Source organism: Marmota marmota, unplaced genomic scaffold (assembly GCF_001458135.2).
Source record: "Marmota marmota marmota unplaced genomic scaffold, marMar, whole genome shotgun sequence".
Taxonomy (NCBI): domain Eukaryota; kingdom Metazoa; phylum Chordata; class Mammalia; order Rodentia; family Sciuridae; genus Marmota; species Marmota marmota.
In genome coordinates, this window is record NW_026000207.1 from 478,984 (window position 1) to 499,630 (window position 20,647).

Genomic DNA, 20,647 nt, shown 5'->3' on the forward strand with positions numbered 1-20,647 from the left:
GGGATTGAGCAAATGAACACCAGACAAAGCCAAGTCTCAATTCATGGAACTCCACGTATAGCCTCCTGCTGGAGCTGAGATCCATTTGTTTAGAATTTTGATTATCTACTATTTGGATCTTTGAATTATTAGAAATTTTACCTTGTGCTTTCTCTTCCCGGTCCATCCTGTATAATAATCACCAACTTTGGAGGAAAAAGAAAATTCTCCATTCTATATCATTGCTGGGACACAAGGTGAAAGAGGCCAAGCATGGGACTGGACATAGACAACTGGCAGGTTTTATAAGTAGCTGAGTAATGTACCTGTTTTAGCAATTGTTTTCTGTTCAACTTGTACAAACAATAATTCCCTAGTAATTGTTTTAAATTTCAGATAATGTAAAGAAGAGCAAAACATCTGAGCTTACAAAGACCAGCCATGGCTTTATAGCACAGACCATAACCCTGAAATCTGACTCTTGGAACAGAGGTTCGTAGAATCCTACCCCAAATTGCCCAGTAATCCCCTTTCATTACAGTACCAGATGACCTGAGGAAATCTAGTCTGATTCATAGAACTAAGCCATTCTCCTTGCAGCTACACGATGACAGGTGAAAAGTACCCATCAATGACAGGTGTTGCTCTAGGGACCAGAATGTCCCCAGATGACAGGGTCTCTATGGGGATCAGGATGTACCCAGATGACAGCCACTGTTCTAGGGATCAGTATATCCCCAGATGACAGATGTCATTATAGAAACCAGTATAACTATTGAGCAAGAGATGACTTTGAGGATTGGAGGTAGATTTAAAAAAAGGCAGGATTGGGATCGTGGCTCAGCGGTAGAGCGCTTGCCTAGCATGTGCGAGGCCCTGGGTTCGATCCTCAGCACCACATAAAAATAAATAAATAAAGGTATTGTGTCCAACTACAACTAAAAAATAAAAAAAAAATATTTAAAAAATAAAAAAGGCATCAGAGATTGTTGGGAACTAAAATTGTATTTGTTTATACAGCCTGTGCAATATAGCCTTAGTATATTTAAGAAATTAAGAATATATTCTTAAAGGTATTTTTTGTCTTCTATTCTCTTTGTAATAGCAGTGTGATTAACACATGTTAGTTGAGAAATTCAGCTAAAATGAGATTTTTGAGCACTTGTCTTCTTTCCATGTCAGCAGTGATTCCGCACAGACCTGCTCTTGTTCAAGTGATTCTAATCGCGTGTATAGCCTTCAGCATTGCTCTGGTATGTGGGATCATGGTCTCCTATATGATACAGTAAGTGCATGTGGAATAACACCCACCATCCTCAGATGACAACTTCATGAGTGTATCATTTAGTGTCAAAGGGTGATGATCCTCCTGATGCGCTAAGTTATTATAGTCATTGTACATTTCCAGACCCATGTTTTCAAAATACCAGTCATGTTTAGGTTGGGTCATGATGTAACTCAAAAGGAAAAGAAAAGAAACAATACAACTTAGTATAACAGAAAACTTGGGAAAAGATTGCAGGTATTAAAATAAAGGCCCATTTTTGAAACTTTTGGAAAGATTTGTGAAGAAAGAACATTTGTGAAGAAAGACACATTTCCTGTGGTGGGCTGGCCATGGGAGGGATTTGAAAAACATCAGGCCAGTGTCCTCTGAGTGTGGTGTTCTGGGGTGAGCTTGATACTTTGGAGTCACCCTGGCACAGAAGGAGGAGGTAAATGTGCTCTCTTTTTGTCTGCAAATTTGCTGATGCTGTCCAGGGAAACAGTAGCTTTTGGGGAAGATATTATACCCTCTCAACATAAGTAAAGCTTGGAATCAGGCTCTTTCAGGTGACATGGTATTTTAAAAATTAGTTATAAAGTGGGGGCTGGGATTGTGACAAGAGCACTTGCCTAGAATGTGTGAGGCACTGAGTTTGATCCTCAGCACCACATAAAAGTAAATAAATAAAATAGAAGTAAAAAATTAGTTGTCAACCATGATCCCGGCCCATCTGCTGCCCAGAAGGAGGAGCAGCAGATGACCATGACCCTGGCCTGCCTGCAGCATGGTAGGAGCAGAGTGACCCTTGAATCCACATTGATAGAGACGAAGACATTCAGACAATATGAAGAAACAAGGGAAGAAAGTGCCCCAAACAAACCAAGCTGATACAATAATAGATTCCATTGACAACACAGTACATGAAATGTCAGAGAAGGAGTTCAGAATGTACAAAATTAAAATGGTCTGCAAAGCAAAAAATGCACTAAGAGAGAAAATACAGGCAATGATTGACTGCTCCTACAAAGAGATAAGAAAGGAATTACAGGTAGCAAGATTGGGAAGAAAAGAGATACTCTGAAAAGAAAACCCAAGCAGAAATCCTTGATATGAAGGAAACAATAAACCAAACAAAAAAATTCAACAGAAAGCATCGACAACAGACTAGATCACTTGGAAGATAGAATCTCAGGCAATGAAGACAAATATATAATCTTGAAAATAAAGTTGACCACACAGTGAAGATAGTGAGAAGCCATGAACAGAACCTCCAAGAATCATGAGACAACATGAAAAGACCAAGAATCACCAGGTTACAGGAAGTCACAGATACAAACCAAATGAATGTGCAGTTTCTTCAATGAAACGATAGCAGAAAATTTTCTAAACATGATGAATGAATTGATTTCAATCAAACACAAGAGGCTTACAGGATACCAGATGTACAAAATTTCAATGATCCACACCAAGGCATACTATAATAAAAATGCCTAACATACAGAATAAGGAGAGAATTGTAAAAGCTGCAAGAGAAAATGATTAGATTACATATAGGGGAAACCAATTTGGATTGCAGCAGATTTCTCATCCCAGACCATCAAAGCTAAGAGATCCTGGAACAACATATACCAAGCTCTGTAAGAAAATGGATGCCAACCAAGAATCTTATACCCAGCAAAATTAAGCTTCAGATTTGATGACAAAATAAAAACTTCCCACCATAAACAAAAAATAAAAGAATCTACAATGAGAAAGCTGGCACTACAGAATATTCTTGGCAAATAATCCATGAGGAAATGAAAAACAACAATGAAAATCAGCAAAGGGAGGAACTACACTAAAGTAAAATACAATCAAAGGAGAAATCAACTCAAGTTAAAAACCCCAAATACACCAAAATGACTAGGAATACAAACCATGTCTCAACAATAACCCTGGATGTTAATGGCCTAAACCTATCAATTAAAAGACATAGACTGGTAGATTGGATTAAAAAAATCAATCAATATGCTGTGTTCAAGAGGCTCATATCATAGGAAAAGACATCCACAGACTGAAGGTGAAAGGATGGGAAAAAACATATCACTCACACGGGCCACATAAACAGGGGTTTCCATCCTAATATCAGATGAAGTGGACTTCAAACCAAAGTCAAAGGTATGCTGCTTAAGGGAACCATACACCAATAAGAAATCGTAGATATCTATGCCCCAAACAATGGAGCATCTACATATGTCAAACAAACCCTTCTCAATTTCAAGAAGCAAATAGATCACAACACAGTAATATTGGGTGACTTTAACACACCTCTCTCACCACTGAATAGATCTCCCCCCAAACAAAAACTAATCAAAGAAACCATAGAACTCAATAACACAATGATTTAGACTTAACAGACATATATAGAGTATTTCATCCACCATCAAGTGAATACACCTTCTTCTGAATAGCACTTGGTTCCTTCTCTAATATAGACCTTTATATTATGCCACAAATCAACTCTCAGCAAATAAAAAAAATAGATATATTGCCCTGTATTCTAGCAAACCATAGTGGAATGAAACTAGAAATTAATGATAAAATAAAAAATAGAAGCTACTCCAACACCTGGAGACTAAATATTTTAAATGAGCAATAGAGAGCAGAAGATATCAGAGAGGAAATTAAAAAATTTCTAGAGGTAAATGTGAATACTGATACAACATATCAAAATCTCTGGGACACTACAAAGACAGTGCTAAGAGGAAACTTCACTGCATTGAGCTTATTCATCAAAAGAAAAAGTCAACAAATAAATGACCTAAAATTACATCTCAAAGCCTTATTAAAAGAAGAAGAAATCAACACCATAAGAAATAGAAGACAGGAAATAATTAAAATCAGAGCTGAAATCAATGAAAATGAAACAAAAAACATTTTTTTAAAAAAATTGAAAAAAATGAAGTTGGTTCTTTGAAAAAATAAATAAAATTGATAAACCCTTAGCCATTCTAATGAAGAGAAGGAGAGAGAAAACTCAAATTACTAAAATTTGTGATGAAAAAGAAAATATGATGACACTATTGAAATACAGAGATAATTAGAAATTATTTTGAAAATTTATACTCCAAAGAGAGAGAAAATCTCAATGACACAAATTTCTATAAACATATGATCTACCCAAAGTGAATCAGGGGGCTGGGGATGTGGCTCAAGCGGTAGCGCGCTCGCCTGGCATGCTTGCGGCCCGGGTTCGATCCTCAGCACCACATACAAACAAAGATGTTGTGTCCGCCGAGAACTAAAAAATAAATATTAAAAATTCTCTCTCTCTCTCTCCCTCCCTCCCTCTCTCACTCTATCTTTAAAAAAAAATATTAAAAAAAAATATTAAAAAAAAAACAAAGTGAATCAGGAGGACATAGGCAATTTAACATTAATTTCAAGCAAGGAAATAGAAGATGCCATCAAAAGCCTACCAACCAAGAAAAGCCCAGGACCAGATGGATTCTCAGACAAGTTCTATAAGATCTTCCAAGAAGAACTAATAACAATACTCCTCAAATTATTCCATGAAATAGAAAAGAAATTCCAAATTCATTCTATGAGGCTAGCATCACTTTGATACCAAAACCAGACAAAGACACATCAAGGAAAGAAAACTTTAGACGAATATCCCTGATGAACATAGATGCAAAAATTCTCAATAAACTCTGGCCAGAGGCAAACAACAACATATTAGAAAGATTGTGCACCAAAATCAAGTGGGGTTCATCCCAGGGATGCAAGGTTGGTTCAACATATGGAAATCAATAAACATAATCCATCACATCAATAGACTTAAAGACCAGAATCACGATTATCTTAATAAATGCTGAAAAAGCATTCAACAAAATACTGCACCTCTTCATGTTCAAAACACTAGGAAAAACTAGGAATAGTAGGATCATACTTCAATACTGTAAAAGCTATCTATGCTAAGCCGAAGGCCAACATCATTTTATTTTTTTCATTAGTTGCTCAAGACAACACAATGATCATGACATCATACATTTGATTCAAATAAGGTATGAATTCTCATTTTTCCACGTGTACAGATTGCAGGGTCACATTGGTTATACATCCATGTGTATACCTACAGCAATCCTAGTGTCACCAACATCATTTTAAATGGAGAAAAATTGAGAGCCTTCTAAAAACTGGGACAAGACAGGGATATTGTCTTTCATCACTTCTGTTCAACATAGTCCTTGAAATTGTAGCCAGAGCCATCAGACAAAAGAAATTAAAGGGATACACATAGGAAAAGAACTCAAACTATAACTCTTTTCTAATGACATGGAATTGATCCAAAAAAATTCCATCAGAAAACTTCTAGAACTAATGAATAAATTCAGCAAAGTAGCAGGGTATAAAAATATCCATAAATCAAAGGCATTTCTATACATAAGTGATGAATCCACTGAAAGAGAAATTAGGAAAATCATCTCATTCAAAATAGCCACAGAAAATACAAAATACTTGGAAATCAATCTAACAAAGGAGGTGAAATACCTACACAATAAAAACTACAGAATACTAAAGAAGGAAATTGAAGAAGAACTTAGAAGATGGAAAGATCTCCTGTGCTCTTGGATAGACAGAATATTCAAAATGGCCATAATACCAAAACTGTTATACAGATTTAATGGGATTTCTATTAAAATCCCAGTGAAATTCTTCATAGAACTTGAAAAAGCAATCATGAAATTCATCTGGAAAAATAAGAGACCCAGAATAGCTAAAGCAATCCTTAGCAAGAAAAGTAAAGCAGGAAGCATCACTATACCAGACCTTAAACTATACTATAGAGCAATAGTAACAAAAATAGCATGGCATTGGCACTAAAATAGACATGTAGAACAATGGTGCAGAGTAAAAGAGACAGAGACAAACCCACATGAATACAGTTATCTCGTATTAGACAAAGGCACCAAACACATACATTGGAGAAAGGAAAGCCTCTTCAACAAATGGTGCTGGAAAAACTGGAAATCCATATGTAGCAAAATGAAATTAAACTTCTGTCTCTCACCATGCATAAAACTGAACTTAAAGTGGACCAAGGATCTAGGAATTACACCAGAGACTCTGCACCTAATAGAAGAAAAAATAGGCTCAAATCTTTATCATGTTGGGTTAGTTCCCAACTTCCTTAACAAGAGTCCTAAAGTGCAAGAAATAAAAGCATGAATCAATAAATGGGAGGGATTCAAACTAAAATGCTACTTCTCAGCAGAGGAGACAATCATTGAGGTGTAGAGAGAGCCTACAGTATGGGAGCAAATTCTTACCACACGTACATCAGATAGAGCACTAATCTCCGGGATATATAAAGAACACGAACAACTTAATACCAAAAATAAGAAACAACCTGATCAATAAATGGGCTAAGGAACTGAACAGACACTTGTCAGAAGAAGATGTACAAGTGATCACCAAATGTATGAAAAAGTGTTCAACATCTTTAGCAATTAGAGAAATACAAATTAAAACTACTCTAAGATTTCATCTCACCCCAGTCAGAATGGCAGTTATCAAGAATACCAGCAATAATAAGTGATGGAGAGGATGTGGGGGGAAAAGGTACTCATACAATGCTGGTGGGACTGCAAATTGGTGCAACCATTTTAGAGAGCAGTGAGGAGATTCCCAGAAAACTTGGAATGAAACCACCATTTGACCTAGTTATCCCATTCCTCAGTCTATACCCAAAGGACTTAAAATCAGCATACTATAGTGACATAGCCACACCAATGTTTATAGCAGCTAAATTCACAATAGCTAAAATGTGGAACCAACCTAAATATCAGTAGATCAATAGACAAAGAAACTGTGATATATATACACAATGTAATATTACTCAGCATTAAAATAGAATAAAATTATGGCATTTGCAGGTAAATGGATGGAGTTGGAGAATATTATGCTAAGCTTAGTAAGCCAATCCCAAAAAACTAAAGGGCAAATGTTTTCTCTAATTAGTGGATGTTGATCTATGATGAGGGTAGCATAGGAAGAATGGAGAAACTTTGGATTGGGCAAAGGAGAGGGTGTAGAGGAGTTATGAAGATAGGAAAGATGGTGGAATGAGATGGATATCATCACCCTAGGTACATGTGTGATTGCGCCAATGGTGCATCTTTATACTGTATATAACCAGAGAATTGAAATGTTGCACTCCATTTGTGTACAATGAATTGAAATGCATTCTGCTGTCATGTATAACCAAGTATAACAAATAAAAGATTAAAAAATTAGTTGTAAAGTGACATTGTGCTATTGGCCCAGAGTCTACACTGTGCTTCCTACTCCCAGGAGTTTCACCCACCCATCAGAAACAGCCCCAGAAGTACAAATGTATTTGCTCTTTGAGAATTAGGTGTGAGAACAAGGAACATATTGCCACACATGGAATGTTTTTAAGAAAGCCACTCAAAGACCACTTTGGACTAGGTCAACTGAAGGTAAAATGAGATGGAAAGTAAAATGGGAGGTGCTCCACTAACCAGCATGGAGCCTGCTGTTTGGTTTTGGGTTATCTGAGGTGATAATCTGGGTTGACTTAATGGGTGCAACTGAAATGTGATTAATTACTATGGGAAATACGTTAACAAATCTCAAAAGCTTCTAACTTAGGTCACTAAAACATTGCTGAAGTTCAGTGCTGGATAAAGCACTGACCTACATTTAACCCTGTGACCATCATCATCTGTGCCACCTGTTATGTGCCTCACAAGTTGCCTAGAGTCTGGGGCAGAAGAAAAAACATGTGGCCCAAAAAGCATGCTTTTATGTACTGGTCTATCTCTACTGGTTTCTCTTTCACAGAAGTAGCTTTCGAAAATACTACTGGCAAGTTTACTTTCATTTAAACCAGGAAGGTAAAATTCTAACAAATTCTAGCTTTGTTTTAGATAAAACATTTCAATTTATGTTGTGACTTTCAATTTTTGAAATCAATCTCATTTATTTTAGTGTTTGGAAATGAAAAATCACTTAAAATCAGCATTGGGATCCTATCTTCATTTAAGATTTTAATATTTGGCTTATGGTTTTTGGGGGTCATTCATTTCAATTTTTGAAAACATTGTGTTAGTGTTTATCTTTGTGCCTGGGTGTTTTGGTGCCTCTTAAACTTTGTTCTTGAGGTGAAGGCCTCATTCTACCCAATATCATGATCAACTTTGGTAAAGTTTACCAGTCCAGTTCTTGCCATCCATAGCAAGCTCTGGATGCTCCCACAACCTTTCTCATCATGGTCCCCTTAAAGTAACTTTCATTACCCAAGTCTCACAGAACTGGGAGGGCAATGGTGTCAGGAAAAATCAGGAGCCTGTGTCATGGTCCACAGTGAACAGGAACAGCAGCTCCAGGAGCCACTCCAGGACTGGACCACAGGAAGTGACTTCCCTTCAGTAGCCTCAGTTTAAGGGAGGATCAAAAAAACTCAGTAAGCAGGATAAAGTACTATTTTAAGGCAGTACTTTTAAAATTCAGATTAATGCCAGAAAAATCCACAGTGACCAAAATATCAACATTTTCAATACAGAACCAGTGACAGTGCTGGGCTGAGCCATGTTATGGAGCCTCAGCAAAAGGAAGACTTTTAATACCCACCCGTCTTTATTCAAAATGTTGTTACTGTGTTTATGATACATTTTTGGCTTTAGTTTTTATTTCATCATGTATTACATTGAATTATGATTTGTCTTGATGGTAGGTTTTCTGTTTGTTTTTACCAACCCCTTAAATTTTGTACCCAATGTGAGTGCCTCATTCACTCCTAGTCCTGGCTTTGATCCACAATTTCGGATTATCAGACTCACTCCTTCCTCCAGAATTTGGCCAGTCATCCCAGAAATCTGAGGTCTTCTCATGATCAGTCTTATTTAATCGCCTGCTTCCTCCTCCATCCCCACTTACCACCTCCTTTGCTGTTAAAATGGTGCATGAGTAAGACAATGATTCATCATGAAAACTGCACCTGAACTCATGTGTTCTTCTCCAGTAGGCTGGTAAAGGCTGAGGAGAAGCAGCAGCTTGCGGTGCTTTATGAAAACATTGAGATACCATATGAGGAAGTTTCTGAGGATGAGTCCACCAGCCTGCTTCCAGAGAACGAGAAGGAGCTGGGGAAGTTCATCCGTTCAGGTAGTGATGGGCTAGTTTGACTAAGTGGATACAAGGTCACACGAAAGCTCGGCCAGCAATTTTTTAATGGTTTAGTTTGTAAAAGCAAAGATAAGTGGGAGATAGTGGATTCCCTGGTAGGAAAGATGGACACCTGTGTCCATACCCACAGAAGCAACCATTCTCCTCCAGTCCTGGAAGGCGGATGGCTGTGTGGCTGCTTGTTTCCTAATGCATGGTGATCCCAAGGACCCTGGGACAGAGTCCAGGAAGTAAACTCTGCAGAACAGAACTTTCCCTTAAGTATAATTGTTTCTATGACGTTGTTCTCATGTTTAGGACACAGTTATGCAGACATTTCTCTTGCCTCAGTCTGCTGTGGAGGTAGGTCCAGGATCACAGAACAGATGCCCCTACCCCCAGGGGTGCCTGCCCACTGTGAAGGGGTGGCCTGAATGCTCCTGCACACTGATCTCTGAAAGTTCTGAGATTCTTGGACACCTGTTACAAACTTCTAGAGGGAACACGTGATTCTGTCTGATCAAGTCATACTGATACCCACCTCTGGATTCCCTCTAACAATTCCAGACATGGACAGCCCAAAAGAGCCAAAAGGCCCAGGAGCCCTTTTCATAACCTAATAGAAAATATTTTTTCAATATCTTTTTGTTACATTGGATTATGACTTTTACCTGTTCTTTTTAAAAATTAGGCATTTATAAAGTTTTTATATACAAAAGGGAAATGACATTAAAATTAAATAACATTTATCATCTCAAGAAGCCCACTGCTTGTTCCTTCATTTCCCATGTTGCACCCTCAATCCTTTCTTCTCCATTCTCATTCCTCACTTTCTCACATCTCAATAACTTCATCTCTACATTTTAGTTATCAAATTGAAAAGGAGGGAAAATATTGAAAAGAAGAAATTGAGGGAAGAGCAAAAGTTAATGAAAGAAAAGATAAAGGATGCCATGTATGGTGCAAAAATGGAGAATCTGTGAAAGCAAGTGGGAGATGCAGGGTGCGCTCGCCAGGCTGACAAGACCACACGGCAGCGGTGGCTGAGGACGCAGCAGGACGCAGCAGGACCTGCTCCGAGAGCCCGGAGAAGAGCACTCCAGAGAAAACAGCATCGGAAGTATGTAACAGAAAATAAATTCCTGTGGTCAGCAACCCTTGCTTCGTAGCTCTGATCATCCATGGACAGTTGTAGCTTGATTGGAGAACAGAAGGAATCCAACTGTGTTAAGGGAAAAGGAGAAATTGTCAGGATTTTCTTCTCTTGCTCCTCACAGGTTCAGATAGGGGCACAGATAGTTTCTTTGGGCAGGACCCCATACCATGCTAGCAAAATGCTTTCATTAAACAAAACTTTCTCTTTGACATTTTCTATCAATTCCAGGCATTTATTTGTGACTATTTTACACATGAAGAGACTGAGGTTGCCACAATAAATGACACCAGATTAAGACAGGCATGCCTGTGGATGTCAGCTCTCTGGAGCAGAGTGGCGTGCAGTGAGGAGCCATAGACATAGCCAAATGTAGCAAGCTACAAGCCGGGAGCTGCCAAGGGCTGTGAAAACACAGGAGGCAATATTTAGTCTAAATGGTGCAGTTGCTTTGGAAATGTCTGGCAGTTTCTAGAAAGTTAAACACTGAATTACTGCCTGACCCAACAATTCTACTCCTAGATACACATTCAAGAGAATTGAAAACACCTTCCACACAAAACTTTGCACACAAATATTCATAATGCCATTATTCAGAAGAGCTGAAAGTGGAAACCACCCAAATGTCCACCAACTGATAAATGGATGAACAAAATGCAATCTATCCTTACAATCAGATTTTTTTTTAGCAATAGAAATGAAGTACTGATGTACACCACAACATAAATGAATTCAGAAAACATCATGCTACGTGTAAGGAGCAAGACACCTACTACACAACTCCTTTTATACACAGAACAGTCAGACCTGCAATTGCAGAAAATGGGTTAGTGGCTCCAGAGCTGGGGGAAGGATGAAATAGGATTGATTGCTAATGGGAATGGTATTTATTTTGGGGGTAATGAAAATGTTTCAAGATTTAATAGTGGTAATGGCTGTTCAACCTGGTGAATATGCTGAAAACCACTGAGTTGCACTTGTGTTTTTGTGTGTATGTATGCTGGAAATTGAACCAGGTCCTTGTACATGCTCTATCACTGAGCTTGACTTTCAGAACCCAAAAGTGTACACTTTAAAAGAGAATTGCATGGTATATTAATTAAGTCTCAAACGAGCTATTAACAAAAAAGATTTAGTCTAACTTGAGGATGAGCTGAAGACAGACCAGTCTCCTGACTTTTGCTTTCAATTTCCATATTTCCTAAACTTGAAAAATTCTAAAAGACAATGTGACACAGGAACAGGGGTGCTGTGTAGTAGAGGCTGGGGCAGTCTAAAGAACCTTTAAGGGCTGGGGATATAGCTCAGTTGGTAGGGTGCTTGCCTTGTAGGCAGAAGGCTCTGGGTTCGACCTCCAGCACTGCCAAAACAAAAACCCCCAAACAACTTTCCAGCCAATAGTTTGAAGCTGCATGTGGGGTATAGTGAGGGAAAGAAAGAACCACATATGGGACAGATGTTCCAGTTGGTAGCAGGATGACATAGCAGCCAGGGAGCTGCCTTGATTCACAACTCTCAGGGCCTGGGGGCCTTCAGTGTTCCCAAAGACATCCTTATCTCTGCCCAGCTACCCTTAGACAAAATCCCAACTCAGGGAGGCACTAACGTGAAGTCACTTGCCTTAGTCTGGCTGGCTTTCCTTAACAAGTATCTTAGTTTGGGTGGCTTAAAGGGAAAAAACACATTTATGTCGCATAGTTCTGGCAGCTGAAGTTCAAGATCAGGGTGCTAGCATGGTTGGCTTCTGGTGAGGGATCTTTGAGATGGAAAGGGAGAGAAAATCCTGGCTTTTGTGAGGTTGTAAGTAAGGGTACTAATCCTACTCACCAGGGCTCCACCCTCATGACCTAATTACCTCCCAACATCTCCATTTTCAAATACCATCACAGAGAATCAGAGCTTCAACGTATGAATTTGGGTGGACACATTCAGTCTACAGCAACTGCTTTTCAAAACCCTACCTACAACTATTTGTTGAGCAGCTACCACTGCCATCAGCTTGCTCATTTGATAGACAACATGGCAAAACAAGCTTTAATGTCCATCAACAAATAACACTGCTCAGTTGTGGAACCTCCAAAGTCAGTGCGAGGACTAACCAGTCTCCAAAGCCCGACTGGACGGACCAAGGCCCTCCAGTCGTGCCCTGGCGCTTCCAGGCGTCCTTCGCGGCAGCCCCCCTCCTTCCACGGAAACGCGTCACCCAGCCGCGCCTGCGCCGGGCGGCACTTCCGCCACACTCGCGCTCGGGGCGGGACTTCCGGAGCCCACTAACAGTGGGGCGGAGTCATGCCACTTTCCTGTGAGGCCGCTGGAATCTGGGAGGGTTGGAGCGGAGCTGGGACGCCGTTCGTGGTGGGGTTTTTAAACGTTCGAGACAGTTAAAGGAAGAACGGTACGAAGGCGACGAGGCCGCTCCCGCACCGGGAGGCGGCACCCCTTCCCTGAGCCCCACGGCGGGCGCAGGGACAAGAGCACCGAGGCAGACGCCCGGGCAGTCCGCTGGGGCTCGGGGAAGAGGCCGCCTCTTCCCGCGGGCTCCGTGTCGGTGCAGGGCGGGGGGACGTGCCTGGGTTTCTGGGCTGAGGAATGGTCTTGTGGTCGTGAAGGGAGAACGTGTTGGGGACAGGACGGTCCTGCATGGCCAAGGCTTTCAGAGGAAGAGTGGGCGAGCAGTGGTTCGGCAGCAAAGGAGTGAGAAGGGAAGACGACACTCAGGCCCGAGTCGAGCTGAGGGTCCCTGGGCTCTCCAGGGTGTGTGGTGCCCGGGGGAGCGGGGCGCAGGGTTTGGTCCAGCCTGGCAGATGAGGCCAGCCGTGCCTGTGATCTCAGAGCGACATGTGCTCAGAGGAGTGAGCAGCGGAGCTGGGCTTTGAAGGTTTGGTGGGCAGAGGAAGACTTTTGCAACTGAGGGATGGCATGTGGGGCCAGAAGTGGAAAGGCGCTGGGTATCAGATTCCAATCAAGCTGGGCAGGAAGGCTTTTGCATTAGGATTTGGGCTGCCACTGCTGTTGGGAGCCCTGGGTGCCATGGAAGTTGACTTAGAAGGTTTATTCTGCAGCTCTTTGCCAAGATGAGATGTAAGGCCTGGAAATAAGGCCAGTTGTTTTGGGTTTCTATGCCCTGAGTACAGGTTCTCCCCACTCTATACCCTGGGTAAGGTCTACCAAGTAAGTAAACCTTTTTATCAAGTTGGAATCAGTGCATTGGTAGTGAGTTTTAGTTCCCCACCAGTGATGGAGTAAGGCCAGTTGCATACTCGTACCATAGGAATCATACTCGAACCATAGGTCACCTTGCCCTCTTGATCCTAGAAAACATGCATCCCACAATTTCTGGTTGTCCATTCTTATCTATAGTGCAGCCCCTGATGGTGTGTGGTTTCTCCTTTCCCAGGTTGGGAATATATGTGACTAATAAGTTGCTTGGATCTCATCTGCCTAAGTGTCATGTGTTGTGTGTTTGCCATCCCCATAACCCTAGGGGACAGTTCTGCTCTCACCAATGGGGTACAAAGGGGAATGTGAAGAGGCCAGGGAAATGCTTAGCATGGGGCCATGAGAGGGTTGTGATGGAAATGTCTGTGATGTCCAGACGTGAGGAGTGTGCAGTCTAGAGAATGGTGTGATGGCCCCAAGTGCCTGGAATTGAGACTTCTGTGACCTTGGTCATACAGAGGATTACCTGACACTAGCATTGGATGCTGCTTTGCCAAGCCCACAGTTGCATGTCTCTTTGTGTCATTGCCCTTGTGCCTGGTGGCTGAACAATCTTCGGGCCTATGAGTAGACAGTGATACCAATGACACCAGGGCCTGGTTTCTCCTCTGAGATATGGAGCTTGGAACAAGATGGGCATGGGGTAGATGAGGATGGATTGTGGAGCTTCAGGAGTGGACTGTTTATGATGTCATCTCTCCCCACCCCGGCAGGGCACTGTGACCTTTGAGGATTGGATTTCTATTTCTCCTCAAGAATGGGATCTCCTTGATGAGGTTCAAAGATGCTTGTACCCTGATGTGATGGTGGGAAAATTGGCACTTACACTTCTCTGGGTAAAGTCTTCACACCTGCTTCTGGGCTCTGAGGTAGCCTCTGCCCTTCCCTTCCTCCTCAGCAGCATATCAGGACTATAGGCTCAACTTCCTCCCCAGTTCCCTTGGTAGGTGCTTTGATTTCAGGGCTGCAGTGTGAACACTGCTCTTTTCTTGGACAACCCCAGCTTCTGTGAAGCCCATGCCTGGCTGTAGAGGATGCAGGTTGAGGGGGCTGGCAGTCACCCTAATGGGTCCCCCTTACTTCCCTCTTGCTGACAGTGGCCTTCCCATATCCAGTGCCCCATGTCTTCTAGGTACTGCTTCCCATTTATAACTAACATCTCCTCACCCTGCCTGTGCCGCACTGCTGGTACCTAGGTGCTGGCTCCTCAGTAGACCATGAGCTGTTCTTTCAGCATCCTCCCTGAAGTTCTTTTGTGATGATGTTTTCCTTTCCTGCAGGCTGCTATGTGCTGAACTAGGCTGGCTGGTGTCCCCTTGCCTCTCCTGTTTTTCTCTTACTACCTGCATCATCTGGATGCAGTGTGATTTTTTTTTTTAATCCTGGGGTGGTATGTATAGTTCATATCAGTAATTCATATCTGGGCCCTGGGTCTCACCTGTGTCTCTCCATGCTGTCTGCATGGTTCTCTAGCATCAGCTTCTTCATGTTTGGTCCTGAGGTGTGCACACATTCTTATTTGGTCCTGAGCACTGGAAGCTGTGTTGTGATGGTTTTCTTGGATATACCCACCTGCATAGCCCTGGGTGTCAGCAGCAGACAAGGTCCTGACAAAGTTATTTACAGAGGAACAAGTCGTAGGCCCTGCCTCTCCTGTGTCACACCTGCAATTGTATCTCTGGCCTCCTAAGGCTTCCCCCATTCTGTGACTGTCAGGGCCCAGTTTTGCTAAGCAGTTCATTCTTATCCTCAACACCAACTCCTTGTCCTTTAAGCAGTCTCATAGACTTGTTCCTGGGAGCATTACACATGCAAGAAATGTTTGTAATGGAGCTGTCTCCTTCAACGGCATCAATATGTATTTCATTATTTCTTTCTTTCAGGTTGGTGGTATGGAATAGAGGACGAGGAGGCAACTTCTGAGCAGAGTGTTTCTGTAAGAGGAAGTGTCACAGATTATGACTCCCAAGTCAGTTCTATCTCTCCAAGAGACCAACCTCTGTGAGATGTGTGGCCTTATCTTAAAAGACATCCTTCACTTGGCTGAGCATAAGGAAGCACACCACAAGCAGAAAATGTGCATGTGTTGAGCATGTGAGAAACAATTCTATTTCAGTACAAATTTTCAGCACAAGAATCAGCATATTGAAGAGAAGCCATTCAGAAGTGATATGGGCAGAACCTCATTTGTGAAGAACTGTAAATTCCATGAACCAGGAAGGCCTTTATACACAGGGAGGTTGGAAGTGATTTCCTGACCAGCTTGGAATTTCTCCATCAACAGTCTTCTTCCTGTGGAAAAGTCAAATAGCAAAACCAAGTATGGTGCTGCCTCTCGCAGGAGAAAGCTCATTGTAACTGGGAAGAATGTGATGAAGTGTTCATCCCCAAACACACACTTACTTGTTCAGCATTAGAGTGTCCTCACTAGAGAAAGATGTTACATGTGCAGAGAGTGTAGGGAATCCTTTACCCACAGCTCCAGTCTCATTAAATACCAGAGTACACACTGGAGAAAGACCTTATAAGTGCTCAGAGTGTGGCAAGTCCTTTAGCCAAAGCTCTAACCTCTTTCAACATTGGAGAGTTCACACTGGAGAAAGGCCTTATAAGTGCTGTGAATGCAGTAAATCCTTTAGCCAGAGCTGCAGCCTCAATAACCATTGGAAAGTTCACCCTGGATAGAGGCCTTTTGAGTGTGGGGAATGTGGGAAATCTTTATCCAAAGATCCAACCCAATCTAACATCACAGAATTCACACTGGACAAAGGCTTTTTAAGTGTAGTGAATGTGGGAAATTCCTTAGCCAGAGCTCTGCACTCCTGCAGCAGCATAGTATTCACACTGGAGAAAGGCCTTATGAACGTGGGAAATTCTTTACCTACAATTCCAGTGTTCTAAACCACCAGAACATTCACACTGGATGAAGGCCTTATCAGTGCAGTGAATGTAGGAAATCCTTTGGTCAGTACTGCAGCCTTATTCTACACCTGAGAGTTCACACTGGAGAAAGGTCTTATGGGTGCAATGAATACGGGAAATCCTTTAGCCAAAGGTCTGCACTCCTTAAACACCACACAGTTCATACTGAAGAAAGGCCCTATGAGTGCAGCAAATGTGTACTTCAACTTCAGAGACCATAGGAGAGTTCACACTGGAGAAAGGCCCTAGAGGGTCTTACGTGTGGAAAAATCTTATCCAAAGCTCTGGCCTCATTCAACACCAGATTTCACTCTGGAGTAGGCCTTATAAATGTTTTGAATATGAGAAAGCTATCGGCCAAATGCCTTTCCTCAGATACCACAAAGTTCACATGGGGAAGACACCTTAATGTCCTGGAAGTTGGGTGCTTTCTTGTTTAATGCAATGACACTGGAGGAAATCCCTTAGGATGCCATTTGCCTGAACTGAACCTGATTCATTCACACGTCCACATTAATTCCAGGTGTGGGGGAAGCTTGAAGCTTTGTGTTGCACTTCTAAACCTGTCCAGGGTCTTTGCCCAAGCGTTAGTCACCTTCAGTACTGTAACTGAAGCCGTGTGGCCTCTATCACCTGCCAGGCGCCCACAGTGTGTGTTGGTACTCCTATTGCATAGAGAAGTGGTTAGTCTTTGCTTTCCCAACCCAGAGCAGGATTTGTGAGATGACAGCATTCACTCCCAACGTGTTAAGGTCTGGGTCTGACTCAGGTTTGGCCCCAAAGACCTGGTTGAGTCCTGCTTGTGAATTAAAAGATAGACTACGTTTTCCAGAGATATTGTCTTTCATGACCAGTGATGAGTTTTGTGGCCTTTACCTGACCAACCTGAGGAAAAACCTGCCTCTTGTTTCTCTGCTTTGTGTGATGATAAATTTCTTTTTAAAAAAAATTGTTTGTAGATGGACACAATACCTTTATTCGCTTATTTTTATGTGGTGCTGAGGATTGAACCCAGTGCCTCACACATGCTAGGCAAGCGTGCTACCACTGAGCTATAACTGCGGCCCCAATGTCTTATCTCTTAAGCCACCTTTAATCTTGGGAGCCCTATTCACTTTATTGAGTGATTTGAAAACAGTAGAGTTCTGTCATAATGAAAGCAGCAGCAGCATTTGAGAGCATTCTACATGTATGCCTCAGGGTATTATGGCAGAAAGTAATTCTTCTGTTTGGGCCTGATTTGTGTTTCTCCCCAAGCCTCCAAGGAAAGCACCATGGACCTAACTTACAGCCTGGCTACTGTGGTACTTTGTGGCTTCTGAGCTCACTTGGGAGGTGTGACTGTGAAATTTCAGTACAGTGTGAAATTTGTTCACAGGTGTTATTGTGTGATTCCCTTGAGAGAAATCTCTTTCCCTCGTCCTGCAAAGGAGCCATGAGTCCTAGGATAGCACCAATAGTTGCAGTGTGGGGCAAGGGACCGTGATTGTTACATGAACACTGGATTAATAGGTAGTGGAAAGGGGAAGGAGCAGGTTGAGAGGGTGGGGTCAGGGCCAGTGACAGAGGGGATGGGGCACTGGGATGCAGCTCAATGGCTAATGACACCATGGGGCTGTAATGGCTGGAGGGAGGGACAAGGGTGATGGGGCATTGCTTTTCAGGGCCTATCACCCAATCCAAGATGGCCTCTTACAGCTCTCTTCTCTCTCTGTTTCTGTGTAGGCATGGTGTTCCAAGCCATGTTTGCTCAAGCCCTCGGGGCCAGGCTGGGGCATGGTGGAGTCCTTCGAAATATGCTTGTTTCTCCCACATATGTGGTCCTGTTGAGACCCTCAGTCTTGGAGGGAGCCCAGTCACCAGGACTTTCTGTTTGGCAGTTTCTGCCCTAGAAGGGCTACTCCCCTGTCCTAGGTCCAAATGAGAAGTTACCGTTGTGCCTCCCCACCTTCATCTTTTGGAGTCAGCACTTTGCCCATGTGTGGCTTGGATGGATTACTTCTCTCCAGGACATACCTGGACCCAGGGTCACCCTGGGCATATAAGCAAGATTGGAGGTGTGGGAGTCTCATGATTGTACTGTCTGCATTTGAAATGCAATCTTTGAGGCAGGGAAGGATTCTGAACGAGCATTTGACTAGTCTGATAATTCAGTGACAAATTGGGGAGAAAGCACAGAGATCTAGTTCCCTGAGTTTGCTTGTTTTTGCTAACATCACAGTTGCTATCTGATGTGGCCTCAAGGATGAGCTGGTACTTGACTTAGCCTTAGACTGGGAGCAGACATCTGAGCAGAATAAACTTGGTGAGCAGTGGGAGGAGATGTCCCTGAGCCCTTGGCAGCAGAGACAGCAGCTTTGGAAGCCCCAGTCTGACTTTACTCACCTGGCAGAACACACTTGCTGATACAGTGAGGCCTCTGAGTCACATCTGGATGAGGCCATTAAAAATTGTTGACAAGTGGCCCAGTCACCAATTTCAGTGACTCCGATGACACAACGGTAGCCAAACAGCACCCAGCTTTCAATGCCATAGTTAAAGAATAAGCAACATTCTTGGCACGAATCTGATTTCTTTACTGAAAATGCACCTTGTCACCATTCAGTTGCCAGGAGAAGGTGGCTGCCAGCCTTCAGAGAACCTGAAAGTTCAGACTGGAGCTCTGAGAGAGGCTGCCTGTTCAAGTCTACTAAGGAGCAGTGTTGTCCTGCTGGAAGGAGAATACTCCCTGGACCTCACTGGGCCATGGTTGTGTGAATCAGCAGAAAGCAGCACTTTCCTAAGCAAAATAGGAAGGAAATAGAGAATAGAGTATGAAGCAGATAAACAAAAAACATATCAGAATGGGAAACCAGCAGTTTGTATAGCAACAGTGACACTGGGCTCTTCATCAATAGTGAAGAATGGCAAGGAGATGAAGAGAGTCACTGTCCCTAATAATCTGCCCAGTGGACTCCTGGTCATTGCTTAAGTAGAAAAAAATGGATTCTGAACTGGATAAATTTTTAGATTCCACATTCCTTTTACTTTCTTGACCTTCTCAAAGAGGATACCATGCTGATTTGAATTGTGTGCCAGGAGCTGCAGTGTGATGCCTCAGAAGTGGGAAAGAAAGCTGGTTGGAAGAATTCATCTGGTTCTTAGCAGTCTTTCTCATTTTTGCACATAACTGAAAGTGGCCATCACAAGGGATAGAATTCTAAGTTGAGGAAGATGAACTAAAGACCAGAAAAAACTTATTTTTAGGTGTGACTATGCATCAAAACATTAGAAGTAATGCTTGGTGCAGTGGTGCACACCCATAATTCCAACTACTCAGGGGCTGAGGCACGAGGATTGCAAGTTCAAGGCAAGCCTCAGCATAATTTGTTGCATAATAAGCAACTTAATGAGACCCTAGATAGGCATGTAGCTCAGTGGTAATGTGCCCCTGTGGTCAATTCACAGTGCATGCGCACGCACGCGCGCGCGCACACACACACACACTTTCTAAACACATAGTTTGAGTAAATTATACCTCAAACTATTTTAAAGATATAAAAAAGCTTCTTATTCATTTTACTATATTTCATTATTTTCTATGCACTTGAGCTTTTTTTGTGCCTACTATATAAATATGGTAGAAACAATACATTGGTGTGCTACTGATAACTTTCTCAAATTCCATGTTCTGCAGTGACATCATGTGACAAATGGAAATTAGCCATGATGGGAGATTTTACATCAAGGAATGTGGCAAAAGATTCAATGAATTATCTAGAATTAGAAAATGCTGGAGAATATGCTAATAATACAAATTGAACTTTAAAATATATGTAGATGTGATCATTGCATTGTGTATAAGGCATATACACAAAATTAGGCACTACGCATTCAGGATTGCAGTTAAAAATTCACATTATTGAAGCATAGGGTCTAACATACATCTTTGTATT

The 20,647-nt window shown here is 42.0% G+C and overlaps 1 protein-coding gene, 1 long non-coding RNA gene and 1 pseudogene across 3 annotated transcripts; all 3 read left to right on the forward strand.

Annotated features, from left to right (window-relative positions):
• The first annotated feature begins 1,002 nt into the window (after nucleotides 1-1,002).
• CUNH19orf18 (chromosome unknown C19orf18 homolog) lies at nucleotides 1,003-10,639 on the forward strand. The gene is made up of 3 exons (XM_015505315.2): nucleotides 1,003-1,264; nucleotides 9,276-9,418; nucleotides 10,286-10,639. Exons 1-3 carry the CDS (start codon nucleotides 1,125-1,127, stop codon nucleotides 10,399-10,401), a joined length of 399 nt encoding a protein of 132 aa, XP_015360801.2. The 5' UTR covers nucleotides 1,003-1,124; the 3' UTR covers nucleotides 10,402-10,639.
• Nucleotides 10,640-12,834: 2,195 nt separating this feature from the next.
• On the forward strand, nucleotides 12,835-16,203 carry LOC125612791. 2 transcript variants are annotated; one of them, XR_007343261.1, is made up of 4 exons: nucleotides 12,835-12,966; nucleotides 14,504-14,626; nucleotides 15,071-15,180; nucleotides 15,674-16,203. It is a non-coding gene; the product is annotated as an uncharacterized LOC125612791 (long non-coding RNA). The 2 variants fall into 2 exon arrangements; XR_007343262.1 differs by lacking the exon at nucleotides 15,071-15,180.
• A 2,741-nt stretch (nucleotides 16,204-18,944) lies between these two features.
• Nucleotides 18,945-19,660, forward strand: LOC107158824 (annotated as a pseudogene).
• Nucleotides 19,661-20,647: the final 987 nt, after the last annotated feature.

Coding starts and splice junctions, on each gene's coding strand:
- CUNH19orf18 (XM_015505315.2), top strand. CDS start 1,125: ATGAGATTTTTGAGCACTTGTCTTCTTTCCATGTCAGCAGTGATTCCG. Junction 1,265..9,275: donor ATGGTCTCCTATATGATACA/GTAAGTGCATGT, acceptor GTTCTTCTCCAG/TAGGCTGGTAAAGGCTGAGG. Junction 9,419..10,285: donor GGGGAAGTTCATCCGTTCAG/GTAGTGATGGGC, acceptor TCTACATTTTAG/TTATCAAATTGAAAAGGAGG.